At 52.0% G+C, this 20,686-nt stretch overlaps 1 protein-coding gene across 2 annotated transcripts in view; it reads left to right on the top strand.

Annotated features, from left to right (window-relative positions):
- Positions 1-541: 541 nt before the first annotated feature.
- The window catches only part of ABTB2 (ankyrin repeat and BTB domain containing 2), a 170,158-nt gene continuing 150,013 nt past the window's right edge, over positions 542-20,686 (top strand). Inside the window, exon 1 of one of the 2 annotated variants that reach the window (XM_087854740.1) lies at positions 542-1,849. In XM_087854740.1, coding sequence (XP_087710866.1) covers positions 967-1,849 — 883 coding nt within the window. In that variant the 5' untranslated portion in view covers positions 542-966. The remainder of the gene's footprint in view (positions 1,850-20,686) is intronic. The other variant, XM_045808515.2, reaches the window with a different exon arrangement.

Here is a 20,686-nt window from a genome sequence, read left to right as displayed (position 1 = left end):
CTAAACAGCAGTGGAGTTTCATCTCAGGGAACGGGAGGGCCTTCCAGAAAGTCCGGGAGAGGGGTGCGGTGCCCGGTTTGTGCCCCTCTCCCCCAGTCGGCTCTTCCTCCCACCCCCGGACCCACACTCGACAAGTCAGCCTCGGTGTTTGGCTGCAGAGGGCTTGAAAAGGGACTGCGAACGCCCAAAGCCTGGACGGCGGGCAGGGGGCAGCGCACAATGGCTTTTCCTTTAAAATTTTCTTTAAATCGTCAGCTCCCGAGCCTAACGCTTCGACCCCTCCTCTCCTGGCCTTTGCGCCCACCTCCCAGCGCGCTCCGGGGCTCGCGGGCCCTCTTCCCCCTCCTCCACCTTCAACCCAGCGGCTTCACCCGACCCTCGGCCTCCAGCCCCGCCTCCGTCGCCGCGGGGTTTCACCCGCAGCCCCGTGAAATCTGCATAGTGACCGCCCCTCGAGGAGATCATTGGTGCAGCCCCTGCCCGTCGTGGCCGATGATTGGTGAGTCGCCCCGGGTTATTTGCATGCCGGTGGCGGCGGGGTACCCAGCTGTGCTGGCCGCCGGCGCCGCGCAGAAGTTTGCCGAGCGCTTTCTCGCCGGCTGGTCCCGGACTAGCGCGGCGCCGCGAGCCGCCTCCTCCTTCTGCCGCCGCCCTGTTCTCCCGGGATTCCTTCTCTGCGGAGGACAGACGCTCTGCTGGCGGGAGGCTGAGGTGGACCAGGGGGAGTGCCGAGGAGGAGCGGCGAGGGCCGTTCCAGTGACAGCTTCGCGTCGGACGCTGGGCGCGTGGGGCCCCGGCCGCCGAGAATCTCGCCCACCTTCCCGCGGCCTCCGGGCGGGCGATGTGGCCGCCGAGAGGAAGGAGGGCGCCCCGGAGAGCCTAGAGCCTGTTCCTGCCCACTTGGGGAAGGGAGCATGGAGTTGTGAGCTCCCCTCGCTCGGCGAGGCCGCCGGTGGCAGGCTCCCCATGGCCGGGACGTATAGCTCCACTCTGAAGACGCTGGAGGACTTGACCTTGGACTCCGGGTATGGGGCCGGGGACTCGTGCCGCTCACTCAGCCTCTCGTCCTCCAAGTCCAACTCGCAGGCGCTCAACTCTTCGGCGCAGCAGCACCGCGGGGCGGCCTGGTGGTGCTACTCCGGCTCCATGAACAGCCGCCACAACAGCTGGGACACGGTGAACACGGTGCTGCCCGAGGACCCCGAAGTGGCCGACCTCTTCTCGCGCTGCCCTCGCCTCCCCGAGCTGGAGGAGTTCCCCTGGACGGAGGGAGACGTGGCCCGGGTGCTTCGCAAAGGCGCCGGCGGCCGGCGGCTGCCCCTGTTCTCCGCCGAGGCGGTGCGGCGCCTGGCCGGGCTGCTCCGCAGGGCGCTCATCCGCGTGGCCCGCGAGGCGCAGCGCCTGAGCGTGCTGCACGCCAAGTGCACCCGCTTCGAGGTGCAGAGCGCCGTGCGCCTGGTGCACAGCTGGGCGCTGGCCGAGAGCTGCGCGCTGGCCGCGGTCAAGGCGCTGTCACTGTACAGCATGAGCGCCGGCGACGGGCTGCGCCGGGGCAAGTCAGCGCGCTGTGGCCTCACCTTCTCGGTGGGCCGCTTCTTCCGTTGGATGGTGGACACCCGCATCTCCGTGCGCATCCACGAGTACGCGGCCATCTCGCTCACGGCGTGCATGGAGAACCTGGTGGAGGAGATCCGGGCCAGGGTGCTGGCCAGCCAGAGCCCCGATGGTGGAGGGGCCGGGGGCGGGGAGGTGTCCGCTGAGGCCCTGGAGATGGTCATCAACAACGACGCCGAGCTCTGGGGCGTCCTGCAGCCATATGAACATCTCATCTGCGGCAAGAACGCCAACGGTAAGTGTGCGGGCCTCGGCCGTGGACGGATGGTAGAGAATTCCCGCTCTGGGCTTCCTAGGGCAAAGCTGGTGGGTGTGCCAGGACCTGGAAGAAAACGTTTGTTCTGAGGGTGGAGTCCATCAAATGGCTCTTGCCAAAGATAGTTCTTCGGGGACCGGCTTCTGGAGGATAAAGTTGAGGTCGATGTACAGCATCCTGTTCCTCGCGGCGTTGTCACTATGTGGGTGCTGTTTACGGATTGAGGCTCTTGACCAAGCCATTCTCGAACCTCTCTTACCGCGAAGCTGCCTGCCCCGCCACTCTTTGCCTTGCTTGACTGGATGTATAGTGGTCTTTCCCCAACAGCAGAGCAGATGGACTGTGGCTCTGACCCTGGATCTCTCCAGCCCAATAGCAGCAGCCAGAGGGTCCAAACTCAAGACCTGAGCTTGGATAAGTGGAATGGGAGGAAGCATGCAGGAAACCCAGGATCAGGTGCAGCTGACTTGGGCTTTGCAGGCTTGAAGGATACACTTCAGGCCTCCTCCTGGAAGGCGGAGAAGTAGTGTTGGGTTCTTAACTGTGCTCAGTGTTGTATTCAATGCACAACCTTATGGGCTTTCCTAGAAGAAATGATGACCCAGTAAACTAGGTTATGGGAAAGAGGTGTGGGGGATGGGCAGCTGCATGATGTGGAGTCTGAGAAGGGAACCACACTGGGCAGTTGCATTTCTCTGAAGGATGACAAGGCTTCAGTGCAAAGGGTGGAAGGGAAGCATTTGACCTTCTCCCTGGTAAGGTTAGGGTGTGACATACATTTAACAGCAAACTGCCTACCAGACTCCAATTTCAGAAGTCAGCAAACCATAAATTATTTAGGATGGTACTATGGCTAGACATCCTTGCAATCTGATTGGAAGGCCATTTTGGGAACAGCCTTCGGTGGTAAACAAGTAGTCCGTGGAAGAGGCCAGATGGGTGCTGAAAAGGAATAAAGGAAGTCAAATTTAATCGTGGTTGAACATCAAAATAGCTAAAATTTAAAGTGAGCACTTAACAGTATGTCAGTCATATTCTTAGCACTTTATACATTAACTCAAGAAATCCTAGCAACCTAATTAGGTAGGTGCTCTCTTGTATGATCCTCAGTATACTGATGGGGAAACCAAGTGAAGCAGTTTACCCAAGATTACACAGATATTAAGTGACAAAGCTGGAATTGGAACCTGGGCAGGCTCCAGAGTTCAGGCTTCTAGCCATCAGAGAAGAGGAAACAGCTTCATTTTTGTGAGTCCAGTTCCAAGGAGGGCAGCCGACATGTAAGGCCTCATTTTGAAAATAGTTTGTATGTAGCAGCACGGCTTTGCTTAGCCCTTCCTTGGTTTGGGTTTTCATTCTGGCGCCACCAAAGAAAATGCGTGGAAAGGAAGAGTATTTGCCTTTTAATTTCCCTTCTCTCAGGTCAGAGTTGAGATCAGCCCAGAGTCTGTGTTGATGATGTCACAGCTGATAATTGTGCTGTGCCTTCTGAGTTTGTGGTATTAACACCGGGAACATGAGCTCCAGGAGAGGAAGTGGAGGGCAGGGGGATTTCCACCCACCATCATTGCCCAGGGGAGAGTCCTATACTTTGGGCCGAGGGGGAGGCCCAGACTGAGCTCAAGGAAAGCTCCCTAGGAGAAAAGACGGAGGCCCCAAGCCTATAAACCAGACTAGAACAAAAACGGAACACTAAGTGCCAAACAGAACCCAAAAATGCCCCTCAGGCACAGCTGGTGCCCAGCAGGTAGAGGAACTTATCAGTTTTTCCAACTGCAAATTGAAGCTCGAAAGAACAGCTGCCTCTCCCGGGTCCCCTGAAAATGCAGAGTAGCCAGAAATCTCTAGAACACGGGTGTCTTCCACTAAAGGGCTTATCCCAAAGCGCCGTTTCTTATCTAGGGTCATCACTCCTTGGGATTTTTTTTGCAGGATGAGTTTTTGACCCTCCTCCCTTACGCCAAACAATCCTTCTCAAGCCGTGGTCGTCAAGACAGCAGGACTCCACGTGACAGACAGCAGAGCTCCCTAGATGTTCAGAGCAAGCGTCTCCCTCTGAGCCTTCTCTGGTCTCCTGGGAAGTCTCTTGCAGGCAAGGTGACTATTCGCTTCCACTTAGGAACACGGATGCTCATCTTTTATACATGAGATCCTGCTGGTGGCCTCCGTAAACAATTACTAGGCGGATTTATGAAGTCTGTTTAGACAAAGTGAACTGAATGTTTGGTAGAGGAGCGGTGAATTACTTATGCCTGAAAGCGGACTTCAGAGGGAAGCAGAAATTGCTCAGGGAAGGAATGGGAGAGCCAAACCTTTGTCACACTGAAGCCCAAGGCCGGCACGATTACCGTTCACACAGCTGAAGTCCAAGGGCGAAGTGGCTACACCTGGGAGGAGGGCGCCGGTTCGTGTTCTTGTCCTGCTGGTCTTCCCTTTCAATTATATCTTTATTGTTGTCGTGCCTGCTAATTATACAGCATGGGCACATGCATTTGACTCAGCTATATGGGGCTCTTAAACTTTTAATGTCTTCCAACCAGGAATTTAAGGGCCCTAATCCATCTAGTCCTGGCCATTACTCAGAGTGCTGGGCAAATATGGTTTTGCTCAGCCCGTGATGGATGATAAAAGTTCTGTAGTGTTTATACAACATGATCTCAGCCTCATAGAGCAGCAGGAGTTTATATCACCTGTTCATTTGGTATTGATGTCCGTATTCCCAGGGCAGTGTCATTAAGGGATATCTCCATGGCTTCCTTATGGGAGGTAGAGAAACCACTTAAATAGGATAGTATTTATAAGCACGGGGCTGGCAGAAAATAGAAGCTTCTCTGGTTCACTGCCCCCCCTCCTCCCTGCCTGCTCTTTCCTATCCCTGTGTGTAAGTTTGATACTGAGACTCACTCCTGGGTTTCTTCTTGGCGGTTTGTCTTACGCAGCTTTCATGAGTGTTCAGAACATTTGAGAAAATCCTCTTCAGTTCCAAGACTGTATGTGAAATGAGAGGATTTCGCTGAGAACGTTCTTACTCCAAACCAGGAAGTGCACAAGAGTAGCCCCATCACAGAGCTAAGGAGTGCAGACTCCGGAGTCACAGGGTTTGGAGCTCACCTCTGCTGTTTAGAAGAGTGACCCGGGGCGTATTTCTTAACCATTGTCATCTGTAAAATGGGGGGGTAATAACAGCACCTAACTCGTAAGGTTGGTATGAGGATTGGGTGAGATCATAGATTTAAAGATCTTCGCACATAGTAAATGCTCAGTAAATGGTAGCAGTTCATTCAACAAATATTTACTGAGCACTGACCCTGTGCCCACCGCTGTTAAAAGTGCTGTGGATTAAGTGGAGAAGAGGGAGGGGAGGGCCCGCCTCTCATGAAGCTTATAAACCAGTGACAAATAGGGATTTACCCTTAGTAGTAAATGTTATTAAAAACAAAGCAAGGTAATGGGATAGCGTGACTAGAGCTAATCTGAATGACAGCCAAGCAGGGCCTCTGTGGCGTGTTCCTAGTAATAGTGTATCGATACCACTGCTGTCGAAAAATTTCTAGGCAAAATACGGTGACTGGGGACTTTTCTGAATTATTCAGTTTTTTTTTTTTTTTTATCATCTGAGGCAAGACCCAACAATCTCATTTACAGCCAAGAAATACAAGGGCTGCCTCTACAGCAGGGATGTGCTGTTCTCCGGTAGGATGCAGCTAGCACGGAGATTATAAGGAGATTTCCCTGAGATCATCAACGAAGGGGGCGAGGGCTAATTGAGCCGCTGGTTGCTATTTCATCAGTTTCCACACCTGGGTAGTCTGAGGGAGGAAGGCAGCTTCTCTTGGACTATTTTATTGAAGCCAAGGGAGCTGGTAAAACTGAAACAAAGCAAGCTTTGGAAATGAAAACCTATTTTTCCCCCCGTGAATGCCTGAGAAGTGCAACCCAGCCTCAAGTAGTTAGAGGAACAAGGTGGAGTTGTTCTGCTTTTTCCAGAAGGCTTTACCTGACTCCTCCACAGCCGCTCCTCGACATTTCCGCGGCGCCCAGACCATATGCTCATATCATTTCCTGCTCGGGTCTGTCTCTCCCACCCAGCTGTGAGCTCGTCGTCCCCCCGGTGCCCCGCATGGCTTCTGACGCATCGCAGGTGCTCCGTATGTACTTGTCAGGCAAATAAATGATTCCACCACATAGATGTTTAATTCCAGAAAGGTGATTTGAGATCCTTTGACACCATGGAAAAACCTTCCCCCTTCTATACCATGGCAGAGAATTTCAAGGTCTTGAACAGAGGCAGCGTTTTGGGGATTCCCCAGCCTTAGGGACATCATTCAACTCTTTGATACCCTAATTTCTCACAGGGGTCCCAAGGCCAGGTGTGATGAGTAAATGTAAATGGTGGGGTTTCATTTGTATGTCAGAGGTGTATAGGAGATTCCTTCAGGGTGCAGTACCCAAAGTGGGGGTGTCACAGCAAAAGTCTAATAGGCAGCAGATAAATCCACAGGAGGACTGAGTTGAGAGACGGAGGCAGCCGGTTGCCCTAAGAATAGCAACCCCACCCCGCCCTTGCCCACAGAGCTGTCCCAGAGGGCGAGCTCGGTTGATGACTATTGCTCAGAAGAGGTTCCACCACCACCCCCCTCCCCCCGCCTCCAATCTGAGAAGGAACTAAAGCGATCGACAGCCAAGACGCTCCTGGGGTGCGTGAGCGACACCTAAGTTCCAAACAAGCCAGAGACACCTTGCTCCTAATCCTCAGGTTGGTCCTTACCCGCCCACTGTCAGTGTCTGGCCTTTGCCAGACAGGACAGGGGTGGACGCCTTGGCCTGTCTCCACACTTCGACACTCTGTGCAGCACCTTAAACATTTTTCCTCCGTGATCTTACTGGCTCCCTATAAAAATCCATGGAATAGAACTGCCCTTTCCCAGAATTCACAGCGAGGTCCCAGCCGTGCCAGGACCAAGTCCTGTATTGCTCAAGCCTTAGGCCTGTGCTTTTCCTGTGAAGAGTTACAGAAATAAAGGTGTGAGGAACAGGTCAGCATGTGACCCTCACCACCAAACTCTTAGCGACCAAAGTATTTATTATAGATTTTGTTTGTAGGTGGCCTGCTGTGTCCGGGCCCCCTAAATGCATTAGGCCGGTGACTCTTCATAACCAGTGGTGAAATCCAGACCTGGACCAGCCCCCAAAGGAGTCTGCGTGACTCTGTCGTGTGCAGAGCGTGCTCTGCGAGCACATTGATCTCAGCAGCCGTGAGCGCTGCTCTGGAGGGGGCAGGGAGCCCTGCTGCCCAGGGAGGGCCTTGCAAGTGTCAGCTGCTTGATCAGTCAGCCCAGCTGAATGGAAAAGCTGTGGCCTCCACTGCCAAACTCTTACGAGGCTGAGTCAGTTCAGGGAAGAAGGAAACCCAGTAGGAAAGGCACCCCAAGGGAGCCTGTGTTTAGGCCACTGGCCTCCGGGAGCTCAGCTCACTGGCTCTGGAGTTGGCAGAAAAGCCTTTATGATTTCTTGAGTCGGTGCAGTCTTCACAGGGCGAAATCTCAGTGCTGGGAGCCTGCGGAGAAAAGCAGCCCCCCAGCAAGCCCTGAAATGCTTTGGCTTTGAAGTCTGAGTTGGGGCCCACATTGCTTTGCCTCCAGTAAGTTGCTCCAAGTCTCCGTTGATCTACAGTAAAACGAGGGGCTGGTTCTTCTGTGTGGGGCGCTGCACGTGGTGCAGAGTCGGGGCTCCCGGGATGGCCGAGCTGCTGGGTTCCGCGAGAAGAGCATCACGCAGTGTTGGACTGCCTGGTGTCGTTCCTGGCGCCTTACTTGTGAGCTGTGTGACCCTGGGCAAGTTAACTTCGGTGCCTCAGTTTCTTTCTCTGTAACAGGATTTTTCAAACCTTGTCACTGCGGACATGTTGGACTGGATAATTTTGCTGTGGGGGCAGTCCTGTGCGTCCTGGGATGGTTAGTAGCATCCGGGCCTCTACCCACTAGATGCTAGAAGCATCCCCCACACCCTCTGCTGCCGGCCATGACCATCAAAAATGTCTCCAGACATTGCCAGATGTCCCTTGGGGGGCAAAACCACCACTGACTGAGAAGTGCTGCTCTCTCGTAGGGCTGAAAACGGTACCCACCTCGTAGGATGATTATGAGGATTTAATGGAAGCCTCTGTAAGGAACTTTGTACTCTGGCACATAAAATATTAATTCTAATTATTGCTGTATTTTTTGCAGACTCGTGTTGCATGTGCTGGTCATGTTTGCTTTTGCCGTAGTGGGAGTCTCCCGGGCAGGGGAAGATCGTGACCCAAATCCCAGGGTGACGAGGTTGAGTCACAAGGCTTTCCTTGGTGACTAATAGGTAGAAGGAAGTTAGAGAATCTGGAAAAAGCACCTTGCACCCTGCTCAGTTATGGCTCGATTGTCCCCCAGATGAAGATGAAGCCGGCCGGCAGGGGGCAGCGAGATCGGACCCCTCGCCCCTTGCTCCTGCCCACCCCTGTGCCAAGGACAGTGGCAGTGCGCACGCAAAGCTCCGGGCCCCAGGGAGCAATTCCACTGTGGACATTGGACCCCGCTCATTGCAGCTGCCAGGTCCTGAGCCATGGACAGCAGGTGTTTCGTGTTTTGCTGGCCTGCCATGTAAACATACTTTGTGGTCTTCTTGCTTGTTTAAAAAAAAAAAGGCCTAAATGGTTTTGCAGCTTTGGCGATGTGTTTGGAGCCACGTGCCGAACTGGGAGGAGAAGCTGAGGGAGCACAGCCCAAGTACGCCGAGAAATGCCACGCCGGCCTCATTAACCGGCTGCTTCCTGAGAGCCAGCGGCAGACAAGGCAATGGAGACAAGTTGGAGGAGGGCAAGAATTGGTCTTACCTGACGCAGCGTCTAGTAGGGAAAGCAAGGCACACACCCGGATCCTTACAAGGAAGTCCGGGGTCGCTGGCTTGGGTTGGCAAGGCGGTGCGGATTGCTCTCCCTCAGCTGTCCCGCTTCTCCTCCCAAGCCCTTCTGGGAGGTGGATGTCACGTCTGCCCTGTAGATGGGGACCTGGACGCTCTTGGTGGAGAGAGAGCTCAAAGGGGAGAGAGAGGAGGCCTGGCTGGCTCGGAGGGAGGGAAGCAGGGCTGCTTTGTGATGATGTGGTATCGGGCCCAGTGGGATTTGGGCAGGCAGGGCAGGGGAGGCAGTGCGGAGAGCACACAGGCTTCCAGAGGGAGCGAACGATGTGCGCAAAGACCTGGAAGCCGAAGTGTGTGTGTTGGAGAACAGCAGGCAACCCTGTTTGGCCAGCAGTTTCAGATGCAGAACGGGGAGAGCAGGGCAGATAACACAGCAAAGAGGGACAACTTTCCCACATCTTTTATCCAGATGTTAAGAAGCCTGCCAGAGTGCAGGAAGAGAGCTTTCCAATACTCGTTTTTATAATTCAGAAATCAAGTGTGTCTGGTCCCCCAGCGCATCTTAACCACAGCCCCAGACCTCCTGTTATTCCTCTTGTTGATTGAAAGCTTGGCCTCAGCAGTGCCCCCCTGTCCGTTGTCCTAGCAGTACAAGGAATGCGGGAAGGCTGAGCGAGCAGACCTGGGCTGAGAGGGCATGAAGAACACGGCTTCCATCAACCTTGCTTCTCTCATTCCACTTGGCTTCAGACTCAGCGTTTCTTCCCAGGGCCCGGAGCGGAGCATGTCAGGCCAAAGCAGTCCCAGTACCAAACCAAGGTCAGGGCTGACAGACTCGTTAAATGAGGCCGTTGGGTTGACTCTGGCCCAGGCAGCGCTCTCAAATCCTGGAAGTGGAGAGGGACACAATGCAGGACGAGATATTTTCTTCGGTTATGAGTCTGACTTGATATGTTCAGTTTCCAGTTTAGCATTGATCATTTTGGAAACCAGTAGATCAATTCTCAGAGACGTTTAGTCACCTTGCAATTCTTGGTGAAGGTATTTCCAGAGCATTGATAATAAAGATTTCAGTCTTGTTAAATGTTTGATCTGGTGTAACCACCCTATCCCTCCACGCCATCTGGATTGGACTCCCTAGGGTCCAGTTGAATTCCACTGACAATAATAAAATGTGATAGATCATCAATGGCCTAGCTAATAATCTGTTGTTAGTCCTTTCCCTGATCCCAGTGAAGGAATTTTCTTGTCACTTGAAAAAGGTCTCATGAATGAAATACATATACAAACACACACACACACACAGCCATTTGTGGTTAATGACTTGGGGTCCTTGAGATGAGGAGAAGGGGGTGTGTGCAGGTCCGTGATGGGAAAATTAAGTAGGGAAACTGAACTTGGCAGTACCAGATAGACAAGATTAGGGTGGGGAGAGATTAGATTGGACCTCAAAGAGGGCAAGACAAACCTTTCCATGCATGAAAACCATCCCTGAAACTGAGGCCAAGCTTTTATTAAAAATTAAAAAAAATTATTTTTTAGTTTGTGTCTTTTAAAATATGAAAATCCGCATTTTCTGTGAGGAGAGCTGTTAATAAACACAAGCTGAAGCTCACACACCAAGCAACTATATTTGCACAAGCATCTAGGACGATCCAGTTCAAAGAGCAGAGGGTTTGGAACCAGAAAATTCTGTGTTGGAGTGTGGCCCCTCCATGACCTGGAGTGAATCACTATCTTCTTGGCTTTCTGTTGCTTTATCTATGGTGTGAAGAGGTCGGGCTAGATCCTCCAAGGGCCCTTCTGTCTCTGATGTTTCTAGACCCCACAAGGACACTGTGAAATCATTTTCCTGAGGTCAAGCCCTGTGATTAGTATCCTTGGGAAAGAAACAGCCCGGCATGGAGCTGGACGAGCTCTCTGGAGACCTGGCTGGGTAGTAGGACTAAACACCATCCTTTTCCATACTGGGATTAACTGCGATGACGGTATTAGAGATTTCACCACCACCACCACCACCCCTCCCGCCCCCGTATCGGACAGAGAAGTTCTGTGTCCTCCTGGCCGACCCAGTACTTCAGTGCTCAACAGCTGCGTCCAGCCCCTGGCGGGCCAGCATTGTGGTGGGATCGGCTCCCTCCGAGGTGACTTCATGCAGCCGGTGTTTGAGGCCCGCCTACCCAGACTTGGGTATTTATAGCAGGGGAGCAGCTAGGGGAAAAAAAATTAAATACGCTACACCCGTCTTTATACTATGTGGGACAGAGACAGGCATTGTGAGGAATTTAGAAAGCAAGGCTGTATAATCCAGCAAGATATTTTTAAATGCTGTTTGTTGCAGTTGGCAGGGCCGGTTTTTCAAAGAGGAGGGAAAGTAAGAATAAGTGGGGATGACAGGCTGCCAGCAACTCCAAGCACTGAGACGCAGATCTCAACGGTCCAAGGTGTGTGGGTTCTGAACCCCAGTTTACCCCACAGTCACAAAGTTAGAGCAGGGCTTGGGAAGGTCACCTTGAGAGGCTCTGCGAATGGGGCGGCTTATTCACCCTCTTCCCCACCAGCCCATCCACCAGACGAATCCCCATGTTGAGAAATGAATAAGATGTTCTGAAGGAGGCAGAACATACGGCCCCCAAAGCTGCTTCTGTGAAAACCATGGGCCTGGTGCTGCGTCGTGAGCTCGTCTCAGAGCTGGGTAGATCCGTTGTGCACCAGCACACACTTCGGCAGCAAGTGCTTGCAGCTGTTCTTCTGCATAGAACCCTCCCGGGCCGAGCCGGGCAGGCCAGAGTGACGCTGGGACCCAGTGCAGTAGCAGGTGAGCACGCTCCACGGCGCTGCCTCTGAAAAGGCTGCGTGGTGAGCCCCACCCGTCTAGTGGGTGCTTGCAAAGTATCCTGGGAGAGACCTGTGCGTGCTCCGCCATGTTGGTCTTTGAGGAGACAGATGGTGGTCACGGGGGCTGGGGCTGGGGGTTGGGAGCACGGGAGAGGCCAAGAGTTCGGGTTGGGGTACGTCCGTCCACTTGCTCATCCAACAAATATTTACTGAGGGCTTACTGTGCGCCGGGCACGCTTCCAGGTCTGCTGATAGAGCCCCGGGGGGGGACAGGAGGGTGCAGGCCTGGGGGAGAAGGAGGAAGCGTAAGAGCATGCGGCAGGAATCCCAGTGAGGCCAGCCAGGCTGGAGCTGAGGACCCGGGCGGGGGAAACGGCAAGTGTCTGGTGGGCGCCGGGAAGCGGGTGTGGCTGGGCTGGGGCGAGTGTGGGGCAGCAGGCCACGTCGGAGGGGGTGCGGGTGGAGAGCCAGTGGAGGGGTGGTGAGCCAGGTCGGGCCTCGTAGGCCATTGGGTGGCACTTTGGCTTTTAATTCAGAGTCTGTTGGGAGCACCGGAGGGACTTCCGCACAGAAATGACCCATGTGATTTGTACTTTAACGAGATCAGCCCTCTGCTAGGCTGGAAAGGGAGCGCAGCAGGGAGGACGGAGCGGAAGCAGGCCAGTGGGAGGCTTTACAGGCAGGCAGGCCAGACGGGGCGGTGGCTTGGATTGGGAGTCAGCATGGAGGTTATGCGTGTATTTTGAAGTTAGAGCCAGTGGGATACGTCAACAGCTTGGATGTGTGAAGGGTGAGAGAGGAATCGGTAGGGCACCAAGGTTTATGCTCTAAGCACCTGAAAGAAGGGAGTAGCCATTGCTTCGAATGGGAACAGCTGTGTGTGGAAGAAGCCCGATGGAGCCAGAGGTCTGCATGGGAGTTCGGTGGCTTGCTCCACACTTCTAGATAGAGCTATCGAGAAGGAGGTTGGCCTCCAGATCTCCTCGAATGCCTTTAATCATATGATGGATTGAAACATTGCCCTCCTTTGTCTGACCGGCTAGTGGGCACTGTCCAGCAGGGTCAGATCGGGCCTCAGGCAGGAGAGACTTTATTTTCAGCCTTATAATTCCACAGTTGATGGCCTTAAGGGCCCCTGAAGTTTGCTTTCCAGCTTCTTCAGGGGCAGCCCGCAGCCTTTAATGAAGATCGTCCCCTCTGTTGTTTCCTGCCATTAACATGGGATCTGTTTAATTAGGTCCAGTTGTTGTGTGGATTGCTCTGACTTTGTGCATGTATCCGTTGGTCCTTGGAAAGTGACGCTCCATTTCAGGCCGCTTGGGGTTCGTGGAGGTCAAATCTGGGTCAGGAATGTAGCTGAGAGAGAACCTTCTTGGGTGCTTTGAGAAGGTGGAGGGGGCTCTGGAACAGTCTGAGACAGGCCCTGGGAGTGTCGGAGTGCTTGTTAGATGGCGTGGTCCCCTGCTCCTCAGGAGGGGCATGCCAGTGCAGGGTGGCCGAGGGATGGAACATCAAAGAGTCACCACCGCCTGACTGCCCCCTGGTCTCTGAGCCTCAGTTTCCCTCTCCTGTTTAATTGGTATTTATCATGGTTCCTATCTCAGAGGGTTGTTTCAGTGGCTCTTGACCCTGGATTCACATTAGAATCCCTTGGAGAACTTTAAGTGCTTGTACACACACACACACACACACACACACACACACACACACCTGTGTAAGTGTGTGTCTTAAGGCCCCACCTCCAGGAATTCTGATGTAAATGTCCTGGAGTGGGGCCCAGACCATGTGGGTAAGGTTCCTGGGAAGTCTGGTGCTCCGTGAGCGCTCAGACATCAGCTGTTATGGGTGGTAAAAGAATCATTGTTCTGGAGCGCTCATTTCTGCCCCACCCAGGATGGTGACTTTCCTTCACTTCGTTGCTATGCTGCTTTGGCTCACTCATCTGGAAGGATCACCAGAGAACACCCAAGAGAAGCTTGAATTGTTAGGGTTGCATGGAAAGGGCCGAGTTAGATCTAGAATGGTAGCAGCAAGATATAACAAAGTTATTAATCCCATTAGTAAATGAGGTGGGTACTATTTTATTCCATCTTTGACTAGAGGAAACTGAGTCACAGAGAGGTTGTCCCAAGGTCGTGCAGCTAATAAGAAGTAGAGATTGTAATCGAACCCAGGCAGCCTGCCTCCAGCTTCTCTACCCTTCCTAGCCAGTGAAGCCAAGAGACTGAATTCTTGACTCAGACCCCCAGCACATTCCTACCATGTGTGGAGCCTTCCAAAGTACCAGGCCCTAGGTCATGCACTTCCCTGTATCCTACCATGTCATTCTTAAAATCATGCGGTGAGGTATGTCTTCTTCTTACCCCCGTTCCAACAGCAGAAGCAAATGAGACTCAGAGAAGTGCAAGGGCCATAGCTGGTGAATGACACAGCAGGGCTCAAACCCAGGCCTGTCGGGTTCCAGAGTCCCCGTTGGCCCTGCTGCCTCTCTCCTTGGGAGCGGCCTGGGTGGGGAGGAAGCACAGGCAGTGATTTCCTGAGCAGGGAAAGGAACGGGTTGGTCCAAGAGGCCAAGAGGAACTGAAGCAAGGCCAGAGCATCCTCGCTGCTTCTGAACCATGGAGCCATGTAGGTGCCTTAAAACAGTGACCTCGCTCGGCGGGGTGGCCGGGCGGACAGGCCAGAGGGCTGTGGTTGGAGGTGTTTGTTTCTCTGCATGTTTAAAGAGCTCTCCTGCCAAGCTCATTGCTTCTCATCTGTTGCTGTGAATGAAATAACCTCTGAGAGATTGTATGTGTGGGTTGCTTAAAATAGTTCAAGAGGAAGAATGTTTGGAAGCTTTTAGCTCCCTGAGTCTATTTCCTCTTGATTTATGACACCTTAGAGAGTACTGGGCCTCTTCTTGTTTATTCTTCTGGCTTTTCCTTTCTACCATATTTTAGCCCTTTTGTCACCGTAAACCAAAGGAGTTGGTCCCCAGAAAAAGTGACCACCTCTCCTAAGTAATTTAATGGGGGTAGGGGGCTACACATTTAATGTTTTCTTTCAAAAGGAGAAGGAAAAAATGAGGCGAGGCCGTTTGTTTTGGAAACAGTCATTTCTCTCCTCCAGCTGCGAAAGTTCCCAGATCACAGTGATGGTGTTTGCTCTGGGGTGAGAAGAATTTATTTTATTTTATTCATTCGCACTAAGGCCTGCCCTGGAAGCGTGCGTTTTCTTACAGCCTTCACTGCGTGGTGCCCAGGAGGCCTGCGCGGTGGGGGAGAAGAGTTGCTCTGTTCTGGATGCAGCCACTAACCATGTGAGGCTTATTTAAATGGAAATTTAGGAAAAATTCAATGAGATTAAAAAAATCACTTCCTCAGTCACACAAGGCACCTTTCTAGTGCCCACTTGTCGCCTGAGGCTGGTGGCCATTATATTGGACAAGGCAGATTCGAGGCCTCTCCATCATCACAGGCAATTCTGTGGGACACGTGGCCATTAGAGTGGGTCATTGGTCGGTCACTTGGGGCCAGCTCTCTGGGTTTTCCCAGGCCTCAAAATTTTAACTCTTCTCCAGCCTCTCTAAAGCTCTCTGTTTGCAGAAACAAGAAGATTCATGGAAGTGGAGATGAAGGCCATTGATTCTTGTGGCTCTAACCTCTGGACCCTTGACATGAGGTCAGGTTTTATGGTTTCCAAGCTGCGTGGCCTAGGCAAGTCACTTAGCCTCTCTGAAGTGGTTTCCTTGTCAGTGAAAGGGTGGTTTAAAGATACCTTGAGATTTTGTAAGAATTAAACAAAATGAAGAGATAGGTGTGAAACACATTAAAATGCTTGACACGGAGTGAGAACACACACGTGCTACAAAGTTTTGTGCATTTTCTCACCGCAGCCACACAGTATCCTTCGGAGGTAGATATTGTTGCCATTCCCCGGTGGTGAGACAGGAAGCAGGCTCCCCCGGTTCCAAGGCTGCCACCTCTCCTGCTGCTCCTACCGCTGAGTCGGAAGACTTGAACTTGAGCTCCAGAGTTCTCCAAGCCTCTTCTTCCTTCCTGGGCTGGTTGATGGGCCCCTTGTCAGAAGTCAGAGACTGTTTGTTTGAATTAAAAGCCCTTCTGAATGCACGTTCTTTTAGGAACTGCCCGTCCTCCACCATTGGAGGTGAGCTCTTTTCAGAGGCGTTTTGCCTAAAGCTGGCCCGTCGGTATCCACCAGGAGAGCCACTGCTGCCAGAACCCATGGCTCCCTAGAACTTGACCTTTACCCAAGAGGTTAAGATTTTTAGTGCTTCGCAGGGCCTGGGGTCCTTTCACATCCTTTGCCAAGAGGACTGAGCCCAAGAGAAGCCTTGTTCTGGAATCTGGGAGGGAGGTGGCTTTGAAAGGAGTGTCCTTTGAGAACAGTAGGACCAAGAGAGGCCTCTCTGATGGGTAGAGGCGTCTGAGAGGATATTTGCTCACTCTGGGGGCCTGGGTTCAAACACCAACTCCATTACTCACTTGCCCAGATCGTACAGCTCATTATGGAACCTTTCTGTGCCTCAATTTTACCATCTGTAAAATGGGGACAATCCTAGAACCTACCTGTCAGGGTTTTTCTGAGGATTAAATGGGGCGATGCAAAGCCAAGCCCCCAGCCTCATGCCTGGCACATAGCAGCCACCAGGCGTGCACCGCTGGCCATCCTCGCGGTTGCTGCCTCTGGGCAATGGCATTTGGCATGCTTTCACTTCCCGTGATGCTCGTGTCTTCTACTTGAGGGTGTGTTATCTGTCTGGTCAGAAGCAGTGACACAGAGTCTGTCCGCTCTCCCAATGAATGGCTAGGTTGAGTTTGCGTATCTTGAGCCTCCACGTGGTCTTTTCTCTTCCTCCTCTTTCTTCTTTCTGGAGGACGGTGTGGGTAAAGAGCATGACTCTGTGCAGTGGGCATGTCAGGTCCTCACGTGGTAACCACTAGCCTGCTTCCCTCCTGCTGGTTTGGCCTGGGTGACCGGCACCGCCCCGCCAAACAGTGTAATCAGAGCCAGGTTTGTGCTATAGGATTAATTTGTGGTGAGAAATACCCTTATAGTTATACAATTGCCACTCGTCTGCCCACATCCAGAATGCGCTAAATCTGCCGCTTGTAATGAAAGCCAAATAACTTGGAACCGTATGGAGGGAATCGAGTAATTTTCACCACAATTGTTACAAGAAATGGATTTAAATAAGGGGACTCCAAATGCCACTGAGGGTGGTGATATCCCTACTTTCCTTCTACGGATGGTTCTACCGAGGGAGGCACCCCTTTCAAACAAACGCTTCTAAGGGAAGAAGCGAAGGACATGTGGCCAGGATATTGCATTATCATGATGTCATTTGTGTAACTTGGGCCCCCCGTGGGCCCTCCCAGGCTGACCAAACCCTTGTCCTTTGGCTTCCCTGGCACTGACAAATCACTCATGGTTAATCGGTAACTCAGACCCTTCTTGGCAAATAGTCACTTTGCTAGTTATCTGTGCCAGCGTCTCCTCCATTACTGGGGGGGCCCTCAAATGTCAAAAGATCCCAGTGAGGTGTGTGTGTGTGTCTGTCTGTGTACTCGTAGCATGAGCCTGCACATACCCCTGCCCTCCTAAAATGTAGGCAGTTCTTACATCAGTCATTTCTTCTGGGCCCTACCTTGGACATAGTAAGTAAGAACCTGGAAAACTAGGACCAAAACATGTGTATTTTCTAAATGCCCCTCAGGTAATTCAAGTTTGTGAATCCATCCTCTCTTGGAGATGGGTTTTGACTTCTAGGCACCTTCCAGAATATGCATCGGGCAAAGGACCCTTCGAGAGAGAGAGGAGGCATGTGTGGCTGGTCTGTTGGGGGGTCTCTGCGCAGTGGGGTGAAGACTGTGGTTGGGTGGCTGAGCAGGAAGAGGTAGGGAAGGGCATTGCTGACATTTATTGGTTGCTCTGTTGTTCAGTCCTCTTCACCACACTCTGAGGTGGTGAGGAGCCAGGCTGATGTTCGCCGAGTGCCTGCTATGACATGGGGCAAGATTCCAAGTGGTTTGCATGGATTATATCACAGAATCCCCTGCCCCCCTATAAAGTAGAGGTACTATTTATCTTCCCTTTCCAGATGAGGAAGCTGAGGCAGAGAGACAATTAAAATGACTTGGCCAAGGTCACACACACACACACACACACACACACACACACACACACACACACCAGAGAGTTGTCAGACTTCAAAGCCCATGGCTTCCATTGCTGGAAGCTGACTGGAATTTTAATCACAATCCTTAGGCCATTGGGAGTGGGTCAAATAAGAATTCTGTATTCTAAATAGAATGGGAGATTTTCCAGAAGGATATGCCATGCCATCTTTCCTCACAACACTGCCCTGTGGCCCTGCAGCCCTGGCTTTTGGAGCCTGGTTCTTTCCGTCTGCAGACCCAGGTCCCTGACTGAGACCAGCCATCAGTAAACTCTGCCGGTCGTCGCTGAGCCTGTCTGTGTTTTAGTCTGCTTTTTCTCTTCCTCCTCGTCCCCCTTCCTCCTTCCCTGCCCGGCCCCTGCATGCAGCTCTTCTCCTGGGACCCAGGCCTAGAGTCAGCGCCTTCCTCAATAAATAAAGAAATCCGGATCTGGGAGTGGGGCAGTCACCGCCCAGGGTGCAAACTCCACACAGGCCTCGCAGCCACTGTCCCACTTCATCACTGGTACTCAAACGGTTGTCCTTGGCTGCAGCCTGAGACCCAGACAGCTTTGTAACTGAGGCTGCAGACGTGCAGCTGGACCACCTGGGTTGAAAGCCTGGGTCCGCTGCTTCCTTGATGAGCTCCTTCATATCTCCAAGCCTCAGTTTGCCTGTAAAGTGGAGATGATACCAGCCCCCCCCATGGTAGTTGCAGGGAGTAAGCGAATTACACTTTATAAAGTGCTTAAAATAATAGCTGTCATGTAAGTGTCTGGTCTGTTACCGTTACCATGATGATCGTGAGGACAACGGTGACTATTGGGCGTGGAGATGGGGGGCTTTGGTGACCCTTCCCACAGTATGATGAGGGCACCCACTCCTATGTGAGCACATCCTGAGTATTACCGTGGAAAAGATCAAAGGCTTTAGAGGCAAATCTGGCTTTAATCCCAGCTAAGCTGATTTTTTTTTTTTTTAATGTGAGGTTGGGAAAGCTCCAGAGCCTGTTTGATTTGTTTTGTTTTTTAGTCTATAAAATGGGATGACAGCAGCACCTGCCTTGTAATGTTGTAAAGGTGAAAGGCAAAAACACAAGCAAAGCATGGGCTTAGCTGGCAATGAATGAATTGGGAAGAAAAAGAGGAGTTGAATGGACCGTAACAATATAAGAGGTGAAAATAAAAATCAGCCTCAAAAGATTACATATGGCATGATACAGTGTAAAGTTAAAAACAAAGCTTTTAAGTGAAAAAGTAATGGAGGGGCACATCACGGGCACAACGAACACCGCGTAAACACTCTCTTGAGCGTGGGTGGTGAACACGGACGGTGTTTATGTCCTGTGTGGGGAGGGGGTCCCGGTGGCTGCCACGCGGAGGGTTGTCAAGGCTCTAGCTTTGTCTTGGAGGTGAGTTCACATTATTACAACTAAATAAACATGGTCATGAACCAGGGATTACAATACATCCAATTTGTGCATCGAAGTTAAGAACTTAGTGGGTTCTCAGTAGGTGGTAACTCATTATCCCATGAACCACCTGGACCACACCCTAGGCCCCCACGACCACCCTCTGAGATGGCCTGTCGTCTGTGCACAATGCCGCGAGAACCACGCCTTCCCACCTCCGGCCGCAGGGGCTTCCACGTGCGGAGTGTGCAGGAGTAGGGGTATCTCCGCTGCCTCGCTCCTTGGGTTTGTTGCAGGTCTTGGCATCAGCTCCGGTGTGTGTCTAACACAGTCGAACAAAGACAGGGCTGTTTTTTGTCCTAGCTGTGCCAGATATAAAGGCTTTCATTAGAATCACTTCAGGAGCATTCATGTTCGCCAGGAGATTTCTTTCCAAGGGAAGGCAATGTTTGGGTTGGATCTGATGGTGTTTGTCTTGGTAGGATCTTAGACCTCTCTGCTTTCATTGCCACCATCAAGCATCCTGACCTTTGCCTATGGCTTTTCTTTACCCGTGGTTCCTTCCTTTAACAGAAAGGGGAAGCGTGGAGGGCATTGGAGACACCCTGGTCCTTGCCGCCTGGTCATGGCATCTGGGTCTAAATGATCCTTCTGCCCTGCCACCCGTTGAATTTGACGAAGGAGAGGAGGGAAGAGTATAGGTTTTGGAATTAGGGAGACCTAGGTTCATTTTTCGGGATCTTCACCATGTCATTTGAGGCACAGGCATTATTTGGTTTTCCTTATTTTAAATTGAGGGGCATAAAGTGTGGATTCCTAAATTCCATTCAGCTTGATGAAATTTTACCCAGGTGGTCAGCTGTGTAATTGACCCAGGTGAAGGTCAAGATCTAAAATTCTCCCACCCCGGGAATTGCCCTCCTGGTCCTTCTCTGCCTGTACCCACCCCACCCCCAACCCCGAGTAGCCAGTGTCCTGACTTTTGTCACCATCCGTTCGTTTTGCCTGTTCTGGAACTTTTAGGGGTGGGATCATCATCAAACCTTTCTGATCCCCATTTTTGTTTTTTTGTTTTTGGGGGGTTTTTTGAAAGTGAAATTGTAGTACTTGTAGGGTTAAGAGAATCAAATGAGACACCATGTGTAAAGTCATTAGTAAAATATGTGTAAAACAGTTAACACTTCATCAGGTAAAGCTGTTTATTGTTGACTGTCGACAATGGTGGAGTTCCGAGTCTTTGCCTGTGTCCCCCCCAGAGACGCAGGCCTCTCCCCTGTGCGCTCGCTGCAAGACCTGCTTCCTGTGCCCTGCATGCCCTTCCATGCCCTGTGACCTGCTGAGCACCCTTCCGAGATGGTTCCATCTGTGGTTTTCAGGGTTTCTTACTGAATAAGGCAGAGGAAATGGGCAGGAAAGCAGAGTTATGCAGCTTTTGCCTCTTCCCCCCCCCCCCCAAAGAGGGTCTGTTTGTTCTATTAGCAGAATCAACAGAGGCATTGCTGGACTGACTCCC

Source organism: Ursus americanus, chromosome 24 (assembly GCF_024610735.1).
Source record: "Ursus americanus isolate L20-20 chromosome 24, mUrsAme1.1.p, whole genome shotgun sequence".
Taxonomy (NCBI): Eukaryota; Metazoa; Chordata; class Mammalia; order Carnivora; family Ursidae; genus Ursus; species Ursus americanus.
The sequence above is the reverse complement of the archived record's forward strand: the minus strand, read 5'-3'. Positions and strand labels throughout refer to the sequence as shown.